Source organism: Mchenga conophoros, linkage group LG3, assembly GCF_057382185.1.
Source record: "Mchenga conophoros isolate Kocher_MC1m ecotype Shallow Benthic linkage group LG3, M_conophoros_male_GT1.1, whole genome shotgun sequence".
Lineage (NCBI taxonomy): Eukaryota > Metazoa > Chordata > Actinopteri > Cichliformes > Cichlidae > Mchenga > Mchenga conophoros.
The window spans coordinates 32,622,645-32,640,168 of record NC_140528.1 but is presented as its reverse complement, the minus strand read 5'-3'; the positions used below and the strand labels follow the sequence as shown (position 1 = coordinate 32,640,168).

The 17,524-nt window shown below is 42.8% G+C and overlaps 1 protein-coding gene and 1 long non-coding RNA gene across 3 annotated transcripts; one reads left to right on the top strand and one right to left on the bottom strand.

The window, feature by feature from the left end:
- Window positions 1-1,579: 1,579 nt before the first annotated feature.
- LOC146578211 (uncharacterized) lies at window positions 1,580-2,452 on the top strand. Its single transcript, XR_014891467.1, has 3 exons — window positions 1,580-1,698; window positions 1,772-1,934; window positions 2,137-2,452. It is a non-coding gene; the product is annotated as an uncharacterized LOC146578211 (long non-coding RNA).
- A 3,120-nt stretch (window positions 2,453-5,572) lies between these two features.
- On the bottom strand, window positions 5,573-7,451 carry LOC146578210 (E3 ubiquitin-protein ligase TRIM21-like). Of its 2 annotated transcripts, XM_085268575.1 has the most exons (3): window positions 7,207-7,451; window positions 7,026-7,035; window positions 5,573-6,848 (listed from the first exon to the last, which is right to left on the bottom strand). In XM_085268575.1, the coding sequence occupies exons 1-3, from the start codon at window positions 7,449-7,451 to the stop codon at window positions 5,802-5,804; spliced, it is 1,302 nt and encodes a 433-aa protein (XP_085124701.1). In that variant the 3' UTR covers window positions 5,573-5,801. The 2 variants fall into 2 exon arrangements, with proteins under 2 accessions (XP_085124701.1, XP_085124699.1); XM_085268573.1 differs by having other exon boundaries at window positions 5,573-7,451.
- Window positions 7,452-17,524: the final 10,073 nt, after the last annotated feature.

Below are 17,524 nucleotides of genomic sequence, written 5' to 3'. Positions count from 1 at the left end.
GTTTATTAAAAAGTGAAGCACCAAACACTAGTTTGTGTCATTATCCAGATGTACATAAGGTTTACACATCATTATAATCAAAGAGCCCGCTTCACTTGAATTGAGTAGTAGAACAAATGAATCATCACAATGCTTCGAACCATGAGTCGACCAATTGGATGGAAAGCTTCAGTTCATCATGAGGCTTCATCTCACCATCACTACGCAGGACCCAGAGACAGAATGATTAACTAAAGTGGCAGCTTTATTGCTGGAGAACACTCGAATAGAAATAGAAGAAAACAAAACTAGAAACTCAAAACTTAAGCCCAAACTAGAAACCCGGGAAAGTAGAAAATCAAACCAGGAAAGAGTGAACCAGAACATTACCAGAAGCACATAGAAAACAAAACACAGTACAGTGAGGGTACAACACAACAACTAACAGAGAAACACAAGGCTTAAATACACAAGCAGGACTACGAGAAGATGGGGAATAGGTCGTAACACATCTGGGACAAATCAGGCCTAATGACAGAAGGGAAGCAAAACCAAGCACACTGCACACAGGACAGGGACTATCAAAATAAAACAGGAAACACATGAGGCACAGACTTGATACTGAACAGAGGGAACACAGAGCACAGGGACAGGATTGACAAACTGCAACATGAGACACGACTGAACAAGAAAATCAGCATGAAGACAGAACTAAACCTTGAGTAAACATGAGGGCTGCAGGAAGAAAACCCAAGTAGATTAGATTAGATTAGATTAGATGAAACTTTATTAATCCCTCGGGTGGGTTCCTCCAGGAAATTCAGTTTCCAGTAGCAAAGCACCGAAAGAAGTTGCATGTTACAGATACATTAAGGGGAATAAGAGTAAGGATATAAGCATAAATACACCACATATACACATATATAGATACAGAATATACAATATGGATAAATAGGATTGCTCATTTGAGTGAGTATATTTCACCGTTGCTTTCGTATACATGAAGCGGACATACCTGAGTGGCTGTGATCTAATCCTGTTTACATAAAGTAAGCCTGCTCCCGAGCAGGTTTACGCTTACGGATCTGTTGCTATGACAGCAAGTCCCGGATGAGCTTCGGAGAACCGAACGATCCAAGATCACGCGAAATCGTCAACAATCAAATCCAGCTAATTTACGTAGCGAGGTACAAAGAACGGACCCCTGGTCTGACTGTTAGCTGAACGTGTGTGTGCAGGTGTACGTCTCACTCTTTGTGACCAAGCTGGGAGGAGTCTGCAGGTGTACCTGGACTTAAGCCACACCCCCTACCCACCTGGCCTGTTGCCGGGTAACACTCTGCTGTTGTCTGGTGTCCAGAGGAGGCTGTCCAGGTGAGACACACATAGACAGGCTTATAAATGTTTGGACTCTTTATTTGGACTCATTTCCAACAATGTCAGCCCCAATAAAGTTATGGATCATCTTGCATCAATAGGCTGCTGGTTTTCTTTACTGGTTTCAGGTGTTACCAGCAAAATAGTTGTTTAATCATCTGGGAATGTACCCAGATTTATTTATTTAGACAGAGATCTTGACCCCCCAATGTTCAATACAAAGTCACGCCCATGGTTACGTACCTGTGCGGTTTACCTGTGTGTGTGTTTCAGGACAGGAAGTGTGTACTGCACGTACTTACCTGTCAGCTCCATAACTGTGGTCTCCCTGGGAGACACCAGGTAAGTTTACAGGTAAAGTCTGGTTCACGTGTTTGTCGTGCTGTTGTTTATTTGTTTGTTTGGTTTCTATCAGCTCGGCCCAGCCTCCTCCTCCTGCTCCCATCATGCACCTGGGTGAGTGGGCTCTGAGCAGCAAGCAGAGGTGCGCTGTGGGACAGGTCAAAGGTCACGTGGTGTGTTTCCTGTTCCTGCAACTGCAGTGGAGCTGCTCGCTGTGTGGCAGCGTGTACACACAGGTACTGCATAAAATACACACAGTGTGTACAGGATGTGTTTAGTGTCAGTTTCTCGGGTGCAGTGAAAGTACTCAGAGTGCTTCATGTGTTGTTAGCGTGTTGGTGGTGTGTTAGTGTTGGTGCAGTAAGTAAAGTGTCGTTTTGGAGGAAACTGCTCACGATTTCAGGTGTGTGTGTTTACCTGTTGCTCTCTCTCTCTCAGGGCTGCAGCAGCTCTCAGTGTCACTCGACCTCGTCAGTGTTTCAGTCCAAAGCAAAATAAGAGCAGCTTCCTGTTGAGCTCACCTGCTGATACGTGTTAATCACCTGGATGAGTCAGGTGACAGTCACATGATCAAACCATGTGGCTCTGCTCTTCGATCAGGCTGGTGATCGATGACGGGACAGGTGAGGCTCACGTCTGCTTCTCAGCTGCTCTGGTTCGTGCTCTGCTGGGATTGGCTGATGCTCAGTGGGAGGGGCTTCAGAGAGCTCTCAGGGTCAGAGGTCACATCAGAGTCTTCCCTCGTGGGCAGAGCCAGGTCAGTAGCACCTGTCAGGTGTGTATGTTTACCTGTCACAGGTGAGTCACGTGCTCATCGTCGTCTTTAAACTTTATTTTATCTTTAAAAATTTAAGATCGGGTCATGTTTTTATTCCTGAGGCTTTAACTGTGAAAGGGCACATCCTGTTTACATCCTGGTAACAGCTCCGTCTGCTCACACTTTACTGCTGAACTGGTTTGGGGGCGTGGCGTCAAACTGAGGGTTTTCTTCATATTTACAGTCGGTGTGAAAACGTCAGAAGGTTTGAGTGAAAAGAGAGAAAAAGATGTTTGTGAGGATTCACGTTGTGGATATCTGAGGTTATCAGAGTGTCAGGAAGGGAAACCTGAAGAAAGTCAAAGAGCCGCCCAGCACAGAACAAGCCTGTCAGAGCAAAGACTTCAAAGACTCTACAGGCTGCACAGGGACGCACTGTGAGCTCACAGAGCTCCACGTCTGCAGACACCTTCAGCCACACTGCTGAGGACGAAGACCTGCAGACTGAAACGTCCTGTGGTCAGAGGAGGTGAAACGAGAAGAAGATGCAGCTACAACCCAAAGAACAGCGTCCACACAGTGAAGCACGGTGGGGACGCTGTGGGGGGGCCACCACAGAGAGAAACAGGCGTCCTGCAGGACGTTTCCACAGGGCCGAGCCGTGAGTCTGCAGAGACATAACCTCTGTGTCTGTCTCAGGTGTGTGACGGGGACGCTGACGACTTCCTCCTCCACTTCCTGTTGTGTCTGTGCAGCAGCGATGTCATGATTCGGCCGCTCAGCCTCACCTGCAGGAAACACACCAACCAGAGACCAGAAGGTAACCCCACCCTCACCACCCTCACCACCCTGACTGCAACCTTCAGAGTCGTGTGTGTGTGTTTCAGAGGTGAGGAGGTTCACTCGAGGAGACAGAGAGTTCCTGACCAGACTGGCTCCTCCCCTTCAGCTCACCTGTCTGCACCTCCACCCTGACTGAGCTCCACCTGCTTCGTTCTGACTTCATCTGTTCTATGTGTTCGTACAAATAAAACTTTATTGTTCCTCCTGTCACACGATATCTCACCTTCACTGACCCTAACGCTGGTGATCAGGGTCAGAGGTCACACGAAGCTCTCTGGGTTTAACCTCACACGAAAGGGGCGTCGCTGTCATCATCACAAAGGGGCCTATAACAGGTCATGTGACCCTTCTACAGGAAGTGATCCCTGTGGGTGGCGCCCACATCAGAGACGTTCTCAGATGGTGATTCATCAAACCTGCACCAGTAAAATCTGACAGTAGAAGGATGATGAGTGAAACTGGTTAATCTGGTGTTTGTGGCACAGAAGGTTTGACCTCCACTGTGTGACACGGGTCAGACTCCAGCTGGGCCTGCCGCTCTCAGCCTCACTCTGAGGAAGCCCACAGTCTGTCACAGTGGAAACTACACCGGGGGACCCCATCCTTGGGGTGGACCCATTTTTGTTTTAGCGTGTTTTGGGGTTTAAAAGCCACAGAGACGCGGTGCTTAGGAAAAATGCATTTCAGCTGTGCTGATGCTCCTGACACGTATAAGACTGGGGAAACCTGCATTCAGCTGGACCTGAAAAACACTATGTCCAGATAAACACAATCAACTTTTGGAGAAAAATAAAAGATTCTTCATCAGACTAACAACTAAAAACATGACACTTACCTTAACAGTATGGGCTACATCAAATATATTCAAGACCGACAACAACACTTCTCACTGCTGCTAATTTTAACAAAACTAAACAAAAAGTAGAAAAAGGCAATTCACCAAGTCTTGAAAAGTAAAACTGAAAAATAGAAACACAGAATAAAATAAAACATCCATCCAGATCTTTACCACCAACAACATAAAATCTATCTTAATTAAATGGCCAAATTCTTCAATAAATTAGCAATAATAAAGTAAGAAAAAATAAGACATTCAATTTATGGACGCTCAAATTAACAGAGCGACATTAAACGCACCTCATTGCCTGCCGTAGCGTTCTTCGCAGCTGCACTTCACCTCAAAGGTCGGTTAATACATCGGATTTAACTTAACCAAAGTCCAATTAAAGGAAAATAAATGTTTCTAACAAATACAATGAAGAAGATTAAAATAATTCACTGTCAGTTACTGTCGCTGTGAGTTTGACGAGGTCAGCTGCTTCATTTGGTTCTGCCTAAAGTTCTCTCAGTGATCCAGTGTTTATATGATAAGATACGTGTTTAATGCAGAGAGTTGGAATTACAAGTTGGTAAGAAGCTTTTTAACAAAGGTTTGATTTAAGCTTTAAGTTCAAAGGTGAAAGAAATTTCACGTTTGATGAAGGAAGATCAAGGCTAACAAGGACATAGGTCAAAGGTCAAAATAAGGTAAGGTGAGAAAATATAATAGATATATATAATCAATCAATAAGGTGAAAATATCAGATAAAAGGGTTTTTTTGGTTATAAGGAATAAAGAGGTCAAAGGTCAAAACAAGAGACACTGGTAGAGACCTCAAATCATTGTTACTGAAGAAGGAGGAGTTCTTTAACAGTACGACATTGATAGAGTTTGTTTGTGTGTTTGAGAGTTCAGACTGAAAGGGAGCGCACAATCGTGTGTGTGTCTGCAGCTGTTGTGTTGTTGCTGCATCGTTGCCTCAGGGGGAAAGTTGTGTGTGTGTTATGCAGACTAGCAGAGACTGCAGCTGTCAGCAGCCACACACACTTTCTATTCTTCAAATCAAATCACAGTGAAACATGTTCACTGACAGCTCAGCTTCAGCATCGTCTTCATGCTGTGACTGCAGCCGTTCAACTCTGTTTGTCTTTAACCCAAATCATCACAACATGCAAATATAATCATCAAAATGATGTGACTGGAAGGATGCAGCAGTCTGTGCTCCACCTTTCTCCTCCACACCTGCAGGTGGAGAACATGGATGCATGAATCTCTACAGAGTTCTTTGAATATTATCCGTCTCATCAGTTTTCAGTGAACAAAACTCCTCACAGAGCCAAAATAAGCAGTTTGTATCCAACATAACTCAGCTGGACTCTGATGCTCCGTATAACAGCCACACATGAGTCTGGATTCACTCAAAGCATTGAACAAACTTTATTGGAAATGAAGCTTTTGGACATTTGTTCTCTGATATTTGCTCTTCAGCTCGAGTCTCCATCAGTGGGAACATTTCCTGATTCAACTTTTCTTCTGTTCAAATCAAACTCCATGAGAATCAAAGTGTGAATCAGAGTCCTGATGATCAGATTCTATAGAAACATGGAGACTGTAGAGGATTTACACTCAACATGTTCATTTGTTCCCTTCAAGAAAAATCAATCATTCATCCAATAAAATCAGTCATTGATCAGTTTGATTGACAGGACAGATGATCAGAGGTGCAGAGTTTTTACCTCCATAATTAGGACAGGGACTGAAGTATGGGTGGAGTCTGTGAGTGAAGGAGCAGCCAGTAAAGGAGTAGATCAGAGCTGCAGCACCTACATCATAAAAGGAGACCAGACCCTCCTCATAATCCACAAACACCCCCACCTTCTCAGGACCAGGATGGAGACAGAGGGGGACTGAATACTTAGCACAAGCTATGTACTCATTTCCATTTCTCAGCACTACAGTCCAGAAACCATCCTGAGGTCTCACTGTGACTTTTCCCTTCCTGTTGATCGATTCTGTGGCCACTCCTAAAATCCACTCAGTCTTTCCTTTAACCTGAACCTCAAAGTAAAATCTGCCTGAAGAGAAACTCTGCTCTCCTAAAACACCAGGACACAGAGAAAATCTCTCTGGGTTGTCTGGAAGTTTCTTCCTCACATCACCACAGTACACTTGTTTTCCATCATCAGACAGGATGAGATAAGGATTTGCTGTATCAGGATCCAGAGTCACATCCACCTCCTGCTGCTGCACCCTCTGCAGCTCAGCCTCTAACAGCTTCTTCTTCATGAGTTTCCTGATTGTCTCCTCCAGCTGAGCCACAGCTCTCCCCACAGTCCCCTCATATGATGGTGGATGAACTCTGACCTCTGTCCAGTCCTTGCTGGGTGGAGCAGCTTTCAGGGAGGAGAAGCTTTGGAGGAGGTGGAGGTGGTCTTCAGAGCGTGAGAGCTGCTCCACCTCAGAGCTTCTCTCCATCAGCTCAGAGATTTCCTGTTCCAGATCTTTGATGAGACCTTCAGCCTGTTTCTCTGTAGCTTCCTGTTTGTCTTCGATCTCCTTCATGAGCTCCTTCAGGCGTCTCTCAACAGACTCCATCAGAGCCGTGAGGACCTGAACACCTTCTGCTTTCTGTCTGTCTGCAGCATCTTTACTCATCTTCACCGACTCTGTGATCTCCTGAATCTTCAGTCGTCTCTTCTGGATCATCTGCTGAATCTCAGCCTCTGTCTTCTCCAGCTCTGCCTTCTTTCCTTCATATTCTTCTCTCAGAGGAACAAACTCGTGGTTCTTGTGGTCTAAAACAGGGCAGAGCACGCAGACACATGTCTGGTCGGTCTTACAGAACAGCTCCAGGAGTTTATCGTGCTTCGTGCACATCCTGCCTTCCAGGTTCTCCACAGCATCAACCAGCTGATGTCTTTTCAGGCCTTTCAGTGTCAGATGAGGCTCCAGGTGAGTCTGACAGTAGGAGGTCTGACACACCAGGCAGGACTTCAGGGCCTTCAGTCTGGTTCCAGTGCAGACGTCACAGGGAACTTCTCCTGGTTTGGCAGCTTGTTGCTCTGAGCTGCTGCTGCTGGCTTTCTGCTGAGCTTCACGTCTGAACTGAGCAACCATCTCAGAGAACAAAGTGTTGATCTTCAGCTGAGGTCGAGTGTAGAAAGTCTCTTTACACATGGGACACTGACAGATGACATTCATGTCCCAGTGCTGACTGATGCAGGTTTTGCAGAAGTTGTGTCCACATGGTGTAGAGACTGGATCAGTGAACACATCCAGACAGATGGAGCACAGAAACTGATCTTCAGATCGCAGATTGCTGGCAGCAGACATGTCTGCACTCTGAGGGAGAAAGAAGAGAAACATTTGATTCAAAATTCACTTTAAATTTCATTTTACAAAGAGAGAAACAAGCGTCAGTAGTCTGAGGAGCTTGGAGAGAAAAGCGTCTGGACTTCTTTAAGTTTCTTTTCATCACAGAAGCTTCTTCACCTCATCCTCAACACGGACCAAGGAATGAATACTGCACTTTTGGAAGAACTCCCTCCCCTGCAGCCTCTTATCGTCAAAGGGACGGAGGTGGAGAGGGCAAACAGCCACAGATTCCTGGGACTGCAGGTTACATCAGACCTGAGCTGGACTCTCAACACTACAGCAACTGTGAAAAAAGCCCAGCAAAGGCTTTATTTCATTCGGCTGCTCAGGAAAGCTGGCATGAACCACCACCCTCTCACCCAGGCCTGCAGAGGACTGATAGACAGCATCCTCACCGCAGGCATCACTGTCTGGTACGGAAACACTACACAGACAGAGAGGAAGGCTCTGCAGAGTCAGAAAGTCTGCAGAGAGGATTATGGGAACAACACTTGCATCCATGGACCTGCACATACAAAGCTGCACATACAATCTCAGACACAACAGAGCGGACAGCAGCATCACACACAGAACACGATTCTTCAACAGCTTCTTCCCCACAACTGTCAGACTGACGGCAAACAAAAACACACTGAACACTTAAAATAACACAGCACTACTTAACCTCACTTTGAATGTATCATCGGTTCACTGACCATCGGGCAATACACTCACAACAGACTTGTGAAACAGATCTGTGGAACAAATGTGCAATACTGTGAGTGCGATAAGAGGTAGAGAACTACACACTCTCTGTACATTTTCTTCTTTTTCTTTGTATATAGAAAATAGTACGACTACCCTACTCCGGACTTCATTTCTATCCTTCTGCTTTTTCTGTCTTTATATTGTTAAAGTGTGATTTGACTTGGAAAGCTCTGCACAAGTATTCCACTGTGCATGGACTGTTGGTCCTGTGTGCAAATGTCAAAATAAAAATCTTGAACCTTCAGTTGTCAGAGTAACTGGTGGAGACCCAGCAACACACTCAGACACAAACTGGTTCATCTGAAACACAAACTGAACAACGTCGTGTCTGCTGTACAGTGCAGCGTCCAGATGAACAGGATCAACAGGATGAACATCTTTTTAACAGTCGTTACAAAGATGTGAAGTTGTTTGGCTGACACAGACAAACAGTATCCCACATTCTTGATTTTTAGCTCACAAACACGTCTTATAAGGACTTATTGATCCTGAAATATTGGAGGTTTTAGCTCTTTAAACAGTAAAGTTACAGGAGGATACAGATAATTATCAGGAAAATGTCCTCGGTTTGTTAAAATGATCCCGTCCGATAACACACGAGAACAATAAATGTATAATTTTCTGTTGTAACCCACAAACTGAACGGTCACACTCATCTTTCATGTTGTCACTAAAACATCACTCCTTCCACGTCTAGTTGGTCGTGATGGAGGCGGAGTGCGTTGGGTCCGCTTTCCCTGCCCAGCCGATGTTCCTGACGCAGGGAAACAGATCCTGTTGGGGATCCCTACCTTGGCACAACACCTGCCATGGTCTTTGCACACTCACCACAGTAAATGCATCATGTTGTCAGCTTTACAGTATCATAGTCAGAGAAACTGGTCAGGCCGCTCTCTTCCAAATGTCTACACTTCACCCTTTTACTGTCAGTGGGCTCAGAGTCCATCTAATGTGGCTCATTATCTGATGCCGTCTGCAGACCAGTGTTAGACACTGAGAGGTTGATGGCTCCGTGTCAGAGCACCGGCCTTAACGAAAAAGTTATCAATCGTTCTTTTCATCTTTTCTCATTACCCACAGCTACATCCACTCCTATCACGCTGCTCACCTCTGCTGCGACGATTCAAACAGCCGGAAAGTAAATAATTTGGAGACGGTGCGTTTGTGTCACAGTGAACAGTGAAAACAGAGACTTTCTAAAACAATGATGCATGTTAGTCATGTGATGCAGGCATGTGACCAATTAAACAAAGATAGTGGAGAGCATTATACAGCAGCAGTTTTGATAGTCCTATTAAAGATGAATATCAGTCTGCACATGCTCCACAGAGCTTTTCTTCAAATTCTTTATTTCTCTCTCGCTTTTGCAACTTTGTACTTTTGTGTTACTCGCAGCAACAACTCCACCTCATTATTAGTCCATTTTAAAACTCGGTGCTTTTCCTCCACCTCTGCTGCGACGTTTCAAACAGCTGGAAAGTGAATAAGCAGCAGACAGAAATGAGACCGGTCGAATCGTCTTGCGTTTCACGCATGCGCAGGACTGGAACGTAAGAGTTTTCAGCCGTCTTAATGTGGACGCACAACTCTGTGAAAACGACTGAAAACACTAGTGTGGACGCGGAGCGCTGTTTTCAAATCTATCCGGGCGAGTGTGGACGTAGCCTAAGTGGCACCATGGAGAAATGAGGTGGCGCTCTAGACCCTGATGAAGTGAACAGAGTGAAGATTTGTGTAGAAGCAGGAAGTGTGATCAGCTGCACTCACCACTGTTGCTGAGAGAAACCTGATGGACTCCAGTGAATCTTCTTTTAGAGACAAACAGGACTCGACTGCAGCTCTGCTGCTGCTCTCTCACACTTTCACTTCTGCAAAATGACGTTGAGCTTCTTGTTTTTCAGCTGTTGCTCCGCCTCTTCTTGCCTCTCCCTTTACAGGAATCAGCCGGTCTGTACTCAGTGACTGTGTGCAGCGGGTGGGAGGAGTGAGGAGTGGTGTGTGGGTTCACACAGTAATGACGGCCTCAGGTGATCAGGAGAAACTCACCTGGATTTCCTTTTTCCACAGCAGACTGAGAGCTTCAGGTGGACCCTGAAGGAGGTCTCAGACACAGGTGGTAAAAGTACACACAGTGTGTACTGAAGTAGAAGTACTACTGTTAAAAATACTCCAAGTACTAATTCAACTTCTTTACTCAAGTAAAAGTAAAAAGTACTGGCTGTGAAATGAGAGTAAAAAGAGCTGATTGAAGAACATTTCTAACACGTGTGTTTTGTGGAGCAGGGAAATTATTTTACTGCTATTGTTAAATAATTATTATCATTACCATTGCATTAAGAATATAATCTGCAGCATTGATATTGCATTCAGAGGTTTAACAGTGTATGTCTTTCAGAAAGATTAAAGTCACAGGCTGACAGGAAACTGCAGGCTTGCAGAGAGTTTGCAGAAGTGAAAGCAGAGTCTTAAGTTATTCTGAGCAGCTGGCTAGACGAGGCTATTTGAATTACTAGGTTATTCAAATTGATCATTGCTTTAACAATGTAACAGATGGCTTTAAGATGGCCTTAACAAATTTCCCACGTGTGGGACTAATAAAGGTTATCTTATCTTATCTTAAGATGTTTATGCATACAGTTATTATATTAACCTTGTATTCCAGATGCAGTTATAACTATTTTATACATATTGCATATCTGTGCTTATTTTGAGTTGATGTTCAGGTTCAATAAGGGTCTTAAGCTTCACTGGTGAGAGTGTCCAGATGATACATGCTGAGGGAAAACTAGAACATAGAAGGATTGCAATACATGCTTACAAAACACTTATATCAGGTCATTTTATATTAAGCTTCTAGTTGAACAGCGTTGACCAGCCTCATCAGGAATGTTGCTCGTTCACGTCTGCTAAATTTTTAAATCCAAAACTTCAATTATATTGTACGAAATGGTCACGTGTGACAAAAGCATGTATGCATGATTACAGTTTTTACTGCCACGAGGACTGGACCGGATTCTGGACCGGAGTTTTTCCCATTTTGTGGATAAGCTGTCGGTCCACCGTTTACCTCAGCTGTCAATGCTGGAGCTGAGAAATGTCCACTTTTATTTACTCTCAAACAGGGTGTAAAACTTTGTGCAAGTTAATAAAGCTCACTGCTGACCGAGGACAGCCATGCTGAGGTGAGCTGTCGACGATATGCTAAACTGTTGGTTAGCGTTGGTATTAGCCTCTGTTAGACTCTGCTAGCTGCAAACAGCAGCTAGCAGAGGCTTTTCCACTTTCCTTGAAGTGGATCCTTCATCATTTGTTTGTATTCATGTGTTTTTGGCAGTTCTAGTAAATTGTAAACTCAGTCAAGAAAATCTGGATAAATGACAGATTTGTGTATGAAATGTTTTTAAGTATAGTTTTTAAAGTGCTTCATCTGCAAACAGACTGTTTTTCAATGAGGCCTAATACTTTTCTTATGTTGAAAGCTGATAGAGGACAGGGTTTGATGAATATCTGTGAGAGATTAGAGATTCAGAACAGAAACGCTAAGGCTGCTAGTGTTTGTCTTTGTACCATTTTTCTTGTATCCACTGATATTAGCTAATAAATGTACGGTCTGTACATTTCTTCTGTGTGTGATGATGATTTATTTGTATAAAGAAAAAACTAGCTGTCACAACACAAATCAGTCAAATGTCTGATGTTCTACATATGTATATGTGTTACAGTGCTGCATTTCTGTCCTGACCTTTGACCCCATGCTCAGACTAAAGCTTCACACAGGCTGGTGTGTAAAAACAGCTAACAATGCATTTCTGTGTAAAGCATCATTTGTAGTAAACATTTAATGCCTGTTTCAGTTTTACACAACCTGATGGAAAAGAGAAGGAGAGCAAAGGTCAGTGAAGGGAATGACTGTAGTGCAAATACAGGTGATGTCAGTGAGGATGTGACCCTGCTGCCCTCTCCTAAACAGAGGAGACATTGTTACCTCAATACTGTCAGGCCAACATCAGCAATAAAACAGGGAAGATGTGGGGTTAATGCGCACTAATGTTAAAGAAGATTGTGTCACAGGGTTTTAGAGAAGCATTACATGTTAACTACAGTAGCTCCATAATGAATGAGTAACACGGGAAAAAGCTGTCCTGTAAAATTCAAACAAATCAAACAGTTGGAGCTGTTTAGTAAAGGAGCCGCCGACTAATATCATGTAAAATGTTTAAGAATTCAAGAAAATTACCGTATTTCCTGGACTACAAAGAGCACCTGAATATTAGCCGCACAAGCTAAAATCAGGGGAAAATCCTGTTTTGTACATACATTACCGCACGTGACTAAAAGCCGCAGGTGTTTCAATGTTGACTTATCATATGTAAGAGAATATGCACAAAGCGAATTGTCAGGAAAGAGATGGCTGTTTGGAGACACACCCCTTTTATTAATATTTTGAAAAACAAGTTATGGGTACATATTTGCATAACTTTTTAGGTATACGTACAAGTAGCGGTAATTACAAGTACGAAACATGTACTGTGCTTCATAAACGGGTAACAAATGTAGTACATAACAATAACCTACAGCACACCAGAAAAATAGCTTCGGACTACTGTTATGTATGAACCAAGAATTATTGTGTGCTATGCAAGCCATCGCCAGTAGGGGGCACCACGCCCAGTTATGTGTGTGTGTTACTTCTGTGTTATCCCAATAAAGAAGAAGTCAACTTGTAAACAAACTATTGTGTGTGCAGTCTGACTCGGCATAAGCTCTAATAGTGTATTGACACTACAGTGGAAATATAACAACTACCTTTTAGGCTCAGGTGCAGCGACACGGCTTTAACAAGAAGAAAAGTCAGTCATTCACCATCTTTCTCTTCTTCCTGCGCACTAAAACCACCAAAGTCCTCTTCTCCAGTGTCGGATACGAACAGGCTCAGGTTGGCTTCCTCATCCACTCTCAGCTTCTTTCCTTCGTTGTCACTTTCAAAACCAAAGAAATCCTCGTTGTCAGTGTCAGAGTCGAACACCCTCTGAAGGGCCGTGGCGGTGTCCTCCTCTCCATCATGCAGCAGTCCAGCCCTTCGAAATCCGTTGGTGATCATGGATGTTTTCACACTTTTCCACGCTGTCAGAATCCACCGGTGGAGTTGAGCATAACTTGCTTCTCGCAAGTTTATCGCCGCTCATCATCCATGCCTCCTGCTGAACGCGAGGAGGAGGAGGAGGAGGAGGAGGATGGGAGATATGAGTGGTGATGGTGGTGGTGGTTGTTGTTGTTGTTGTTGTTGCTCTTTCTGTTGTTGCAACAGAGATTGGTGTCACAGAACCTGCAGGAGAGATGAGGAAGCTGGTTAAGTCAGTTTATCATCAGCTTAGCAGATTGGCTTTAAACAGGAAGTGATGTCATTGTTCTGACCTCTGACCCTCAGAAAGCTCTGAGGAGATGATCCAAACTCATCAGTAGAACACCAGTAGAGACCTTCATCAGACTTCATCAGACAGCAGCAGCACACACACACCTGTAACAGGAGGTCAGAGGTCACTGAAGGTCAGAGGGCAGGAAATTGTAATCTGTTCCTGTGTGGTTCTGGAAACATCATTCAAACCTGATCAAGCAGATTTGGTGTAAAATGCTCGAGCTGAATTCAAATGGACTATTTTTCCTTTTAATTTCTTTTTAGGTAGAAATTCTGAAATTACACGAACCTGCTCTCAACTCAGGCATTTTAGACTAAACCAACTTCAGAATTCTCAAAAGAACCTCAAACCTATTTTCAGCTCTGGAGACCAGAGTCACTGAATAGGAGACTTGGATTTGCACCCTTTAAAAATGTGTAGCTAGTGTTAGTGTGTTTATTTAGGAATCACAAGCCAAAACACTTTATTTATGACTATTGTTTTTTAATGCATTGGATGATTAAAAAATCGGCGTGTACATGGATCTCTTCCATTCAGAAATCCGCATGGCTGCAGCCAACTTCCCAGGAGAGAGTAACCTGTCCTAGCAGTTTTATATCAGGACCAGTTAAAACTGGTGGGGTTGACCTGCTTGTTTTGCAGGCCCTAATTCTTTTATACGTCTGCAGGTTTCTAAGTAGTTGTTCAGTAAGTAAAAAAACTACAGATTCTACTAATCACAACATTAAACCCAACATTAGCAGGTTCCCATAGCCAGTGCTGGCAAAGGTAGGTTAGGCCCAATCAGCTCTTACTGGCTAAGTAAAACAGAGACATTTTAAAAAGCAATCAGAGTTAATGAACCATCAAACCACCGAGATCACTGGATTAAAGTTAGGCGACTTTGGCAATATCAGCTGCTGAGTGAGCAACCTGAAAAATCTGTTTAGTAAACATTACAGTCGTTTGAGTCCCGCTCGTCTAAATCGCTATCAGAAAATTAACAAAGCATACAGAAAATGAGGAAAATCTGACGTTAATTCTGGAAAACCAACTATCTTCAGTCATTTAGTTAGACTCAGTCAATCTGGTCTGAACAGAGGAAGTGATGATTACAACAGGCAGATAAGGAGAACATGTGGTACATGCAGCTAGGAGCCGTGGTTTCCTGAGTAAAGGTTAATGTTTGATGAAAACAGGTCACTTTCCTCTCTTACAGACACGACATGAAGCTTCAGCTCTGTGAGTCAGTCCAGATTACAGGACAGAGAAACGCAGAGTTAAACTTCTAAATTTTAAAGAGTTTATGCAATTGAAACAGTTTTCTGTCATTTGCTGTATCTTCATACACTCGAGTTAAATATGAGGTGCTTACAGGAAATACACTACTTGATTTGTGTCCAAACACACAAACAAATATCAGATACAACCAGCCTTAGATAAACAAAAGAAGTAGTGATCACTTCTTCTCACTAAGGAAAACAAAACCAACAGATCTGAACAGATTTCATGTGAGAGAAACTATCAGCGAGAGCTTCCAGCTGCTGAAAATAGGCTCTTTACCTTTGACCTTTAGTGTGTGTTGGAGCTGTGATAAAGAATTGAAGAAGGGAGGGTTTGACTCACCGAGGAGCAGAGCGACAGATGAAGTCCGCATGTTGTCATGTTGGAGACCGACAGCAGAGTGATACCTTCAGCTTCACCACTTCCCTGTTAACATCATCAGCTCGTCACGCTGCTGCTTCTCCACAAGGACGAGCTGTTTCTAATACACTCGTCTTCATCAGAATCAGAGAAACTTTATTGATCTCAGAGGGAAACTGAGTTATCATAGCAGCAAATATACAAGAAACAACACATAAAATGAGTGTAGAAACAGAGATATGATAACAAAACTATTAAGATACAGATGAACACAAAGACATGGGACTAAATATAAATATACATATGAACGTGGAAAGACAAGCATACAGTCCTGAGTGGACATAAATTATATGTGCAGTTTGCTAATACTGCAGTTTATGCAGTCTATGAACAGCTCAATGCTCCTTCTGAGAACAGGAAATAACAAAGAGAATACAACTTTATTTATATAGCACATTTAAAACCAGCAGTACCCCAAAGTGTTTTACAATAATACGATCATTTATAGGAGGGAAACATTAAAAGCCAATAAATACACCAACAGGTGGAGCGCACTAATTTGCTGCAGTGCAGTGAAAATATGTAAAAGAAAATACAAACACAACTCGACTAGGAGATTATTTAACAATAAAATAAAATAATTAAAAATACATAAAAGAACATTTACAGGATACAGACAATAACTAGGGAAGGCTAGATTGAGTAAATCCTTTTATTAAATTATGACCCCTGTGACTTTACCTGTAAGCTTCTCACTGGGAAGCTGCAGTTTCAGATCGCTATGAAAGTCCCGTGACCGACTGTCACTGCAAGGCTGCTGAGCTTGAACAACTGCCTTTACAAACCCAGTTACACAAGATCTGGGGGCCTTCGTAAAATGTAAATAACAACAGAAAGAACTGTTTCGCAAATCTCAGATTTCATTTTTTATTCACAATAGTATGCAGAAGTCATTTAGAAAAAGACTGAGGTTGTGATCAGGAAGATTTTTCATTTCATGAAGTTTCTGCATCTATAACCAGAAATGGTGGAATTATGTAAAAACATACAGAAAAATGTGTCAGTGCTTCTTTAATTACCTTATTAAGCAGAGAAGACATCAGATCATCTTTTTTTAATGGAGTGTTTGCCCAGGGCGCCAAACAGGCTAGCCTCTGCCTATTACTAAAAACATAAATAAAAACATTTAAGTTTGTGGTTTTAAGGTGAAAAAATGTGTACATTTTCAAGGGGTATGAAGACTTTTTTAAGCCGTCCTAATCCCACAGATGATCTTCTGTAAGGGAAGTGAGTCTGGAATCAATGAACCAACTAGAAAAATTTGCATTTCCTGCAAAAATGCAGTGTGGATGCTTTAAAGCTGAAGCTGTCTGCTGAAAAAAGTTGAAAAAAAAAAATGCTGCCCTGAGCAGGATTCGAACCTGGCCGTTCTAGTCTCAAGGAAGCTACTCATCTCACTGCACCAAACTCTTTCTCACAAAGAAGAGGTGGAGAGACTGACAATTCTGCTGAAATGAGCAGAAGTTGCAGAGAATTGAGGTGAAAAGAGGTGAAAAGGCTAAAACTTTGCAGAAAAGAAATAAATCAGCAGAATTTGTGCTCAAAAGAGTTTTTTTCTGAAAACAGCTGAGATTTGTGCTAATAAGAGGTGAAAACGCTGAAAAATTTGCAGAAGAGGTGAATAAGCAGAATTTGAGCAGAAAAGAGGTGAAAATTCTGAAAATTTTGCTGAAAAGAGTTCAATCAGCAGAATTTCTGCTGAAAAGAGGTGAATGAGCAGAATTCTGCTGAAGAGGTTTTTGCTGAAAACAGCTGAAAAAGCTGGGATTTGTGCTGAAAAGTTGTGAAAAAACTGAAAATTCTGCTGAAAAGGGATGAAAAAGCTGAAATTTGTGTTGAAAAGAGTTAAAAAAGTTTAACTGTTAACTGAAAGAAATGTTGCCATAAGCGGGATTTGAACCCCGGCCTCCCAGTCTGAGAACGGATGCTCATCTCACTGAGCTAAAACACAGCTCAGCCCGGCGAGCAGAAATAAGTGACCACATTGATAATGTGTTCCATTCATTTCAATGGGCAAAAATATTGCAAAAAAAATTCAATATCTCAAAAAGTATAGAAGTTATGAGCACCAAAAGATATAGCCGGCATTAGCAAAAAATAGCAGAATAGTTTAAAATTTGAACGGTGAAAATCGGCTGAAAATTGTGGAAGTAGTTAAGTGCCAAAAAGTGTACGGAAGCAACT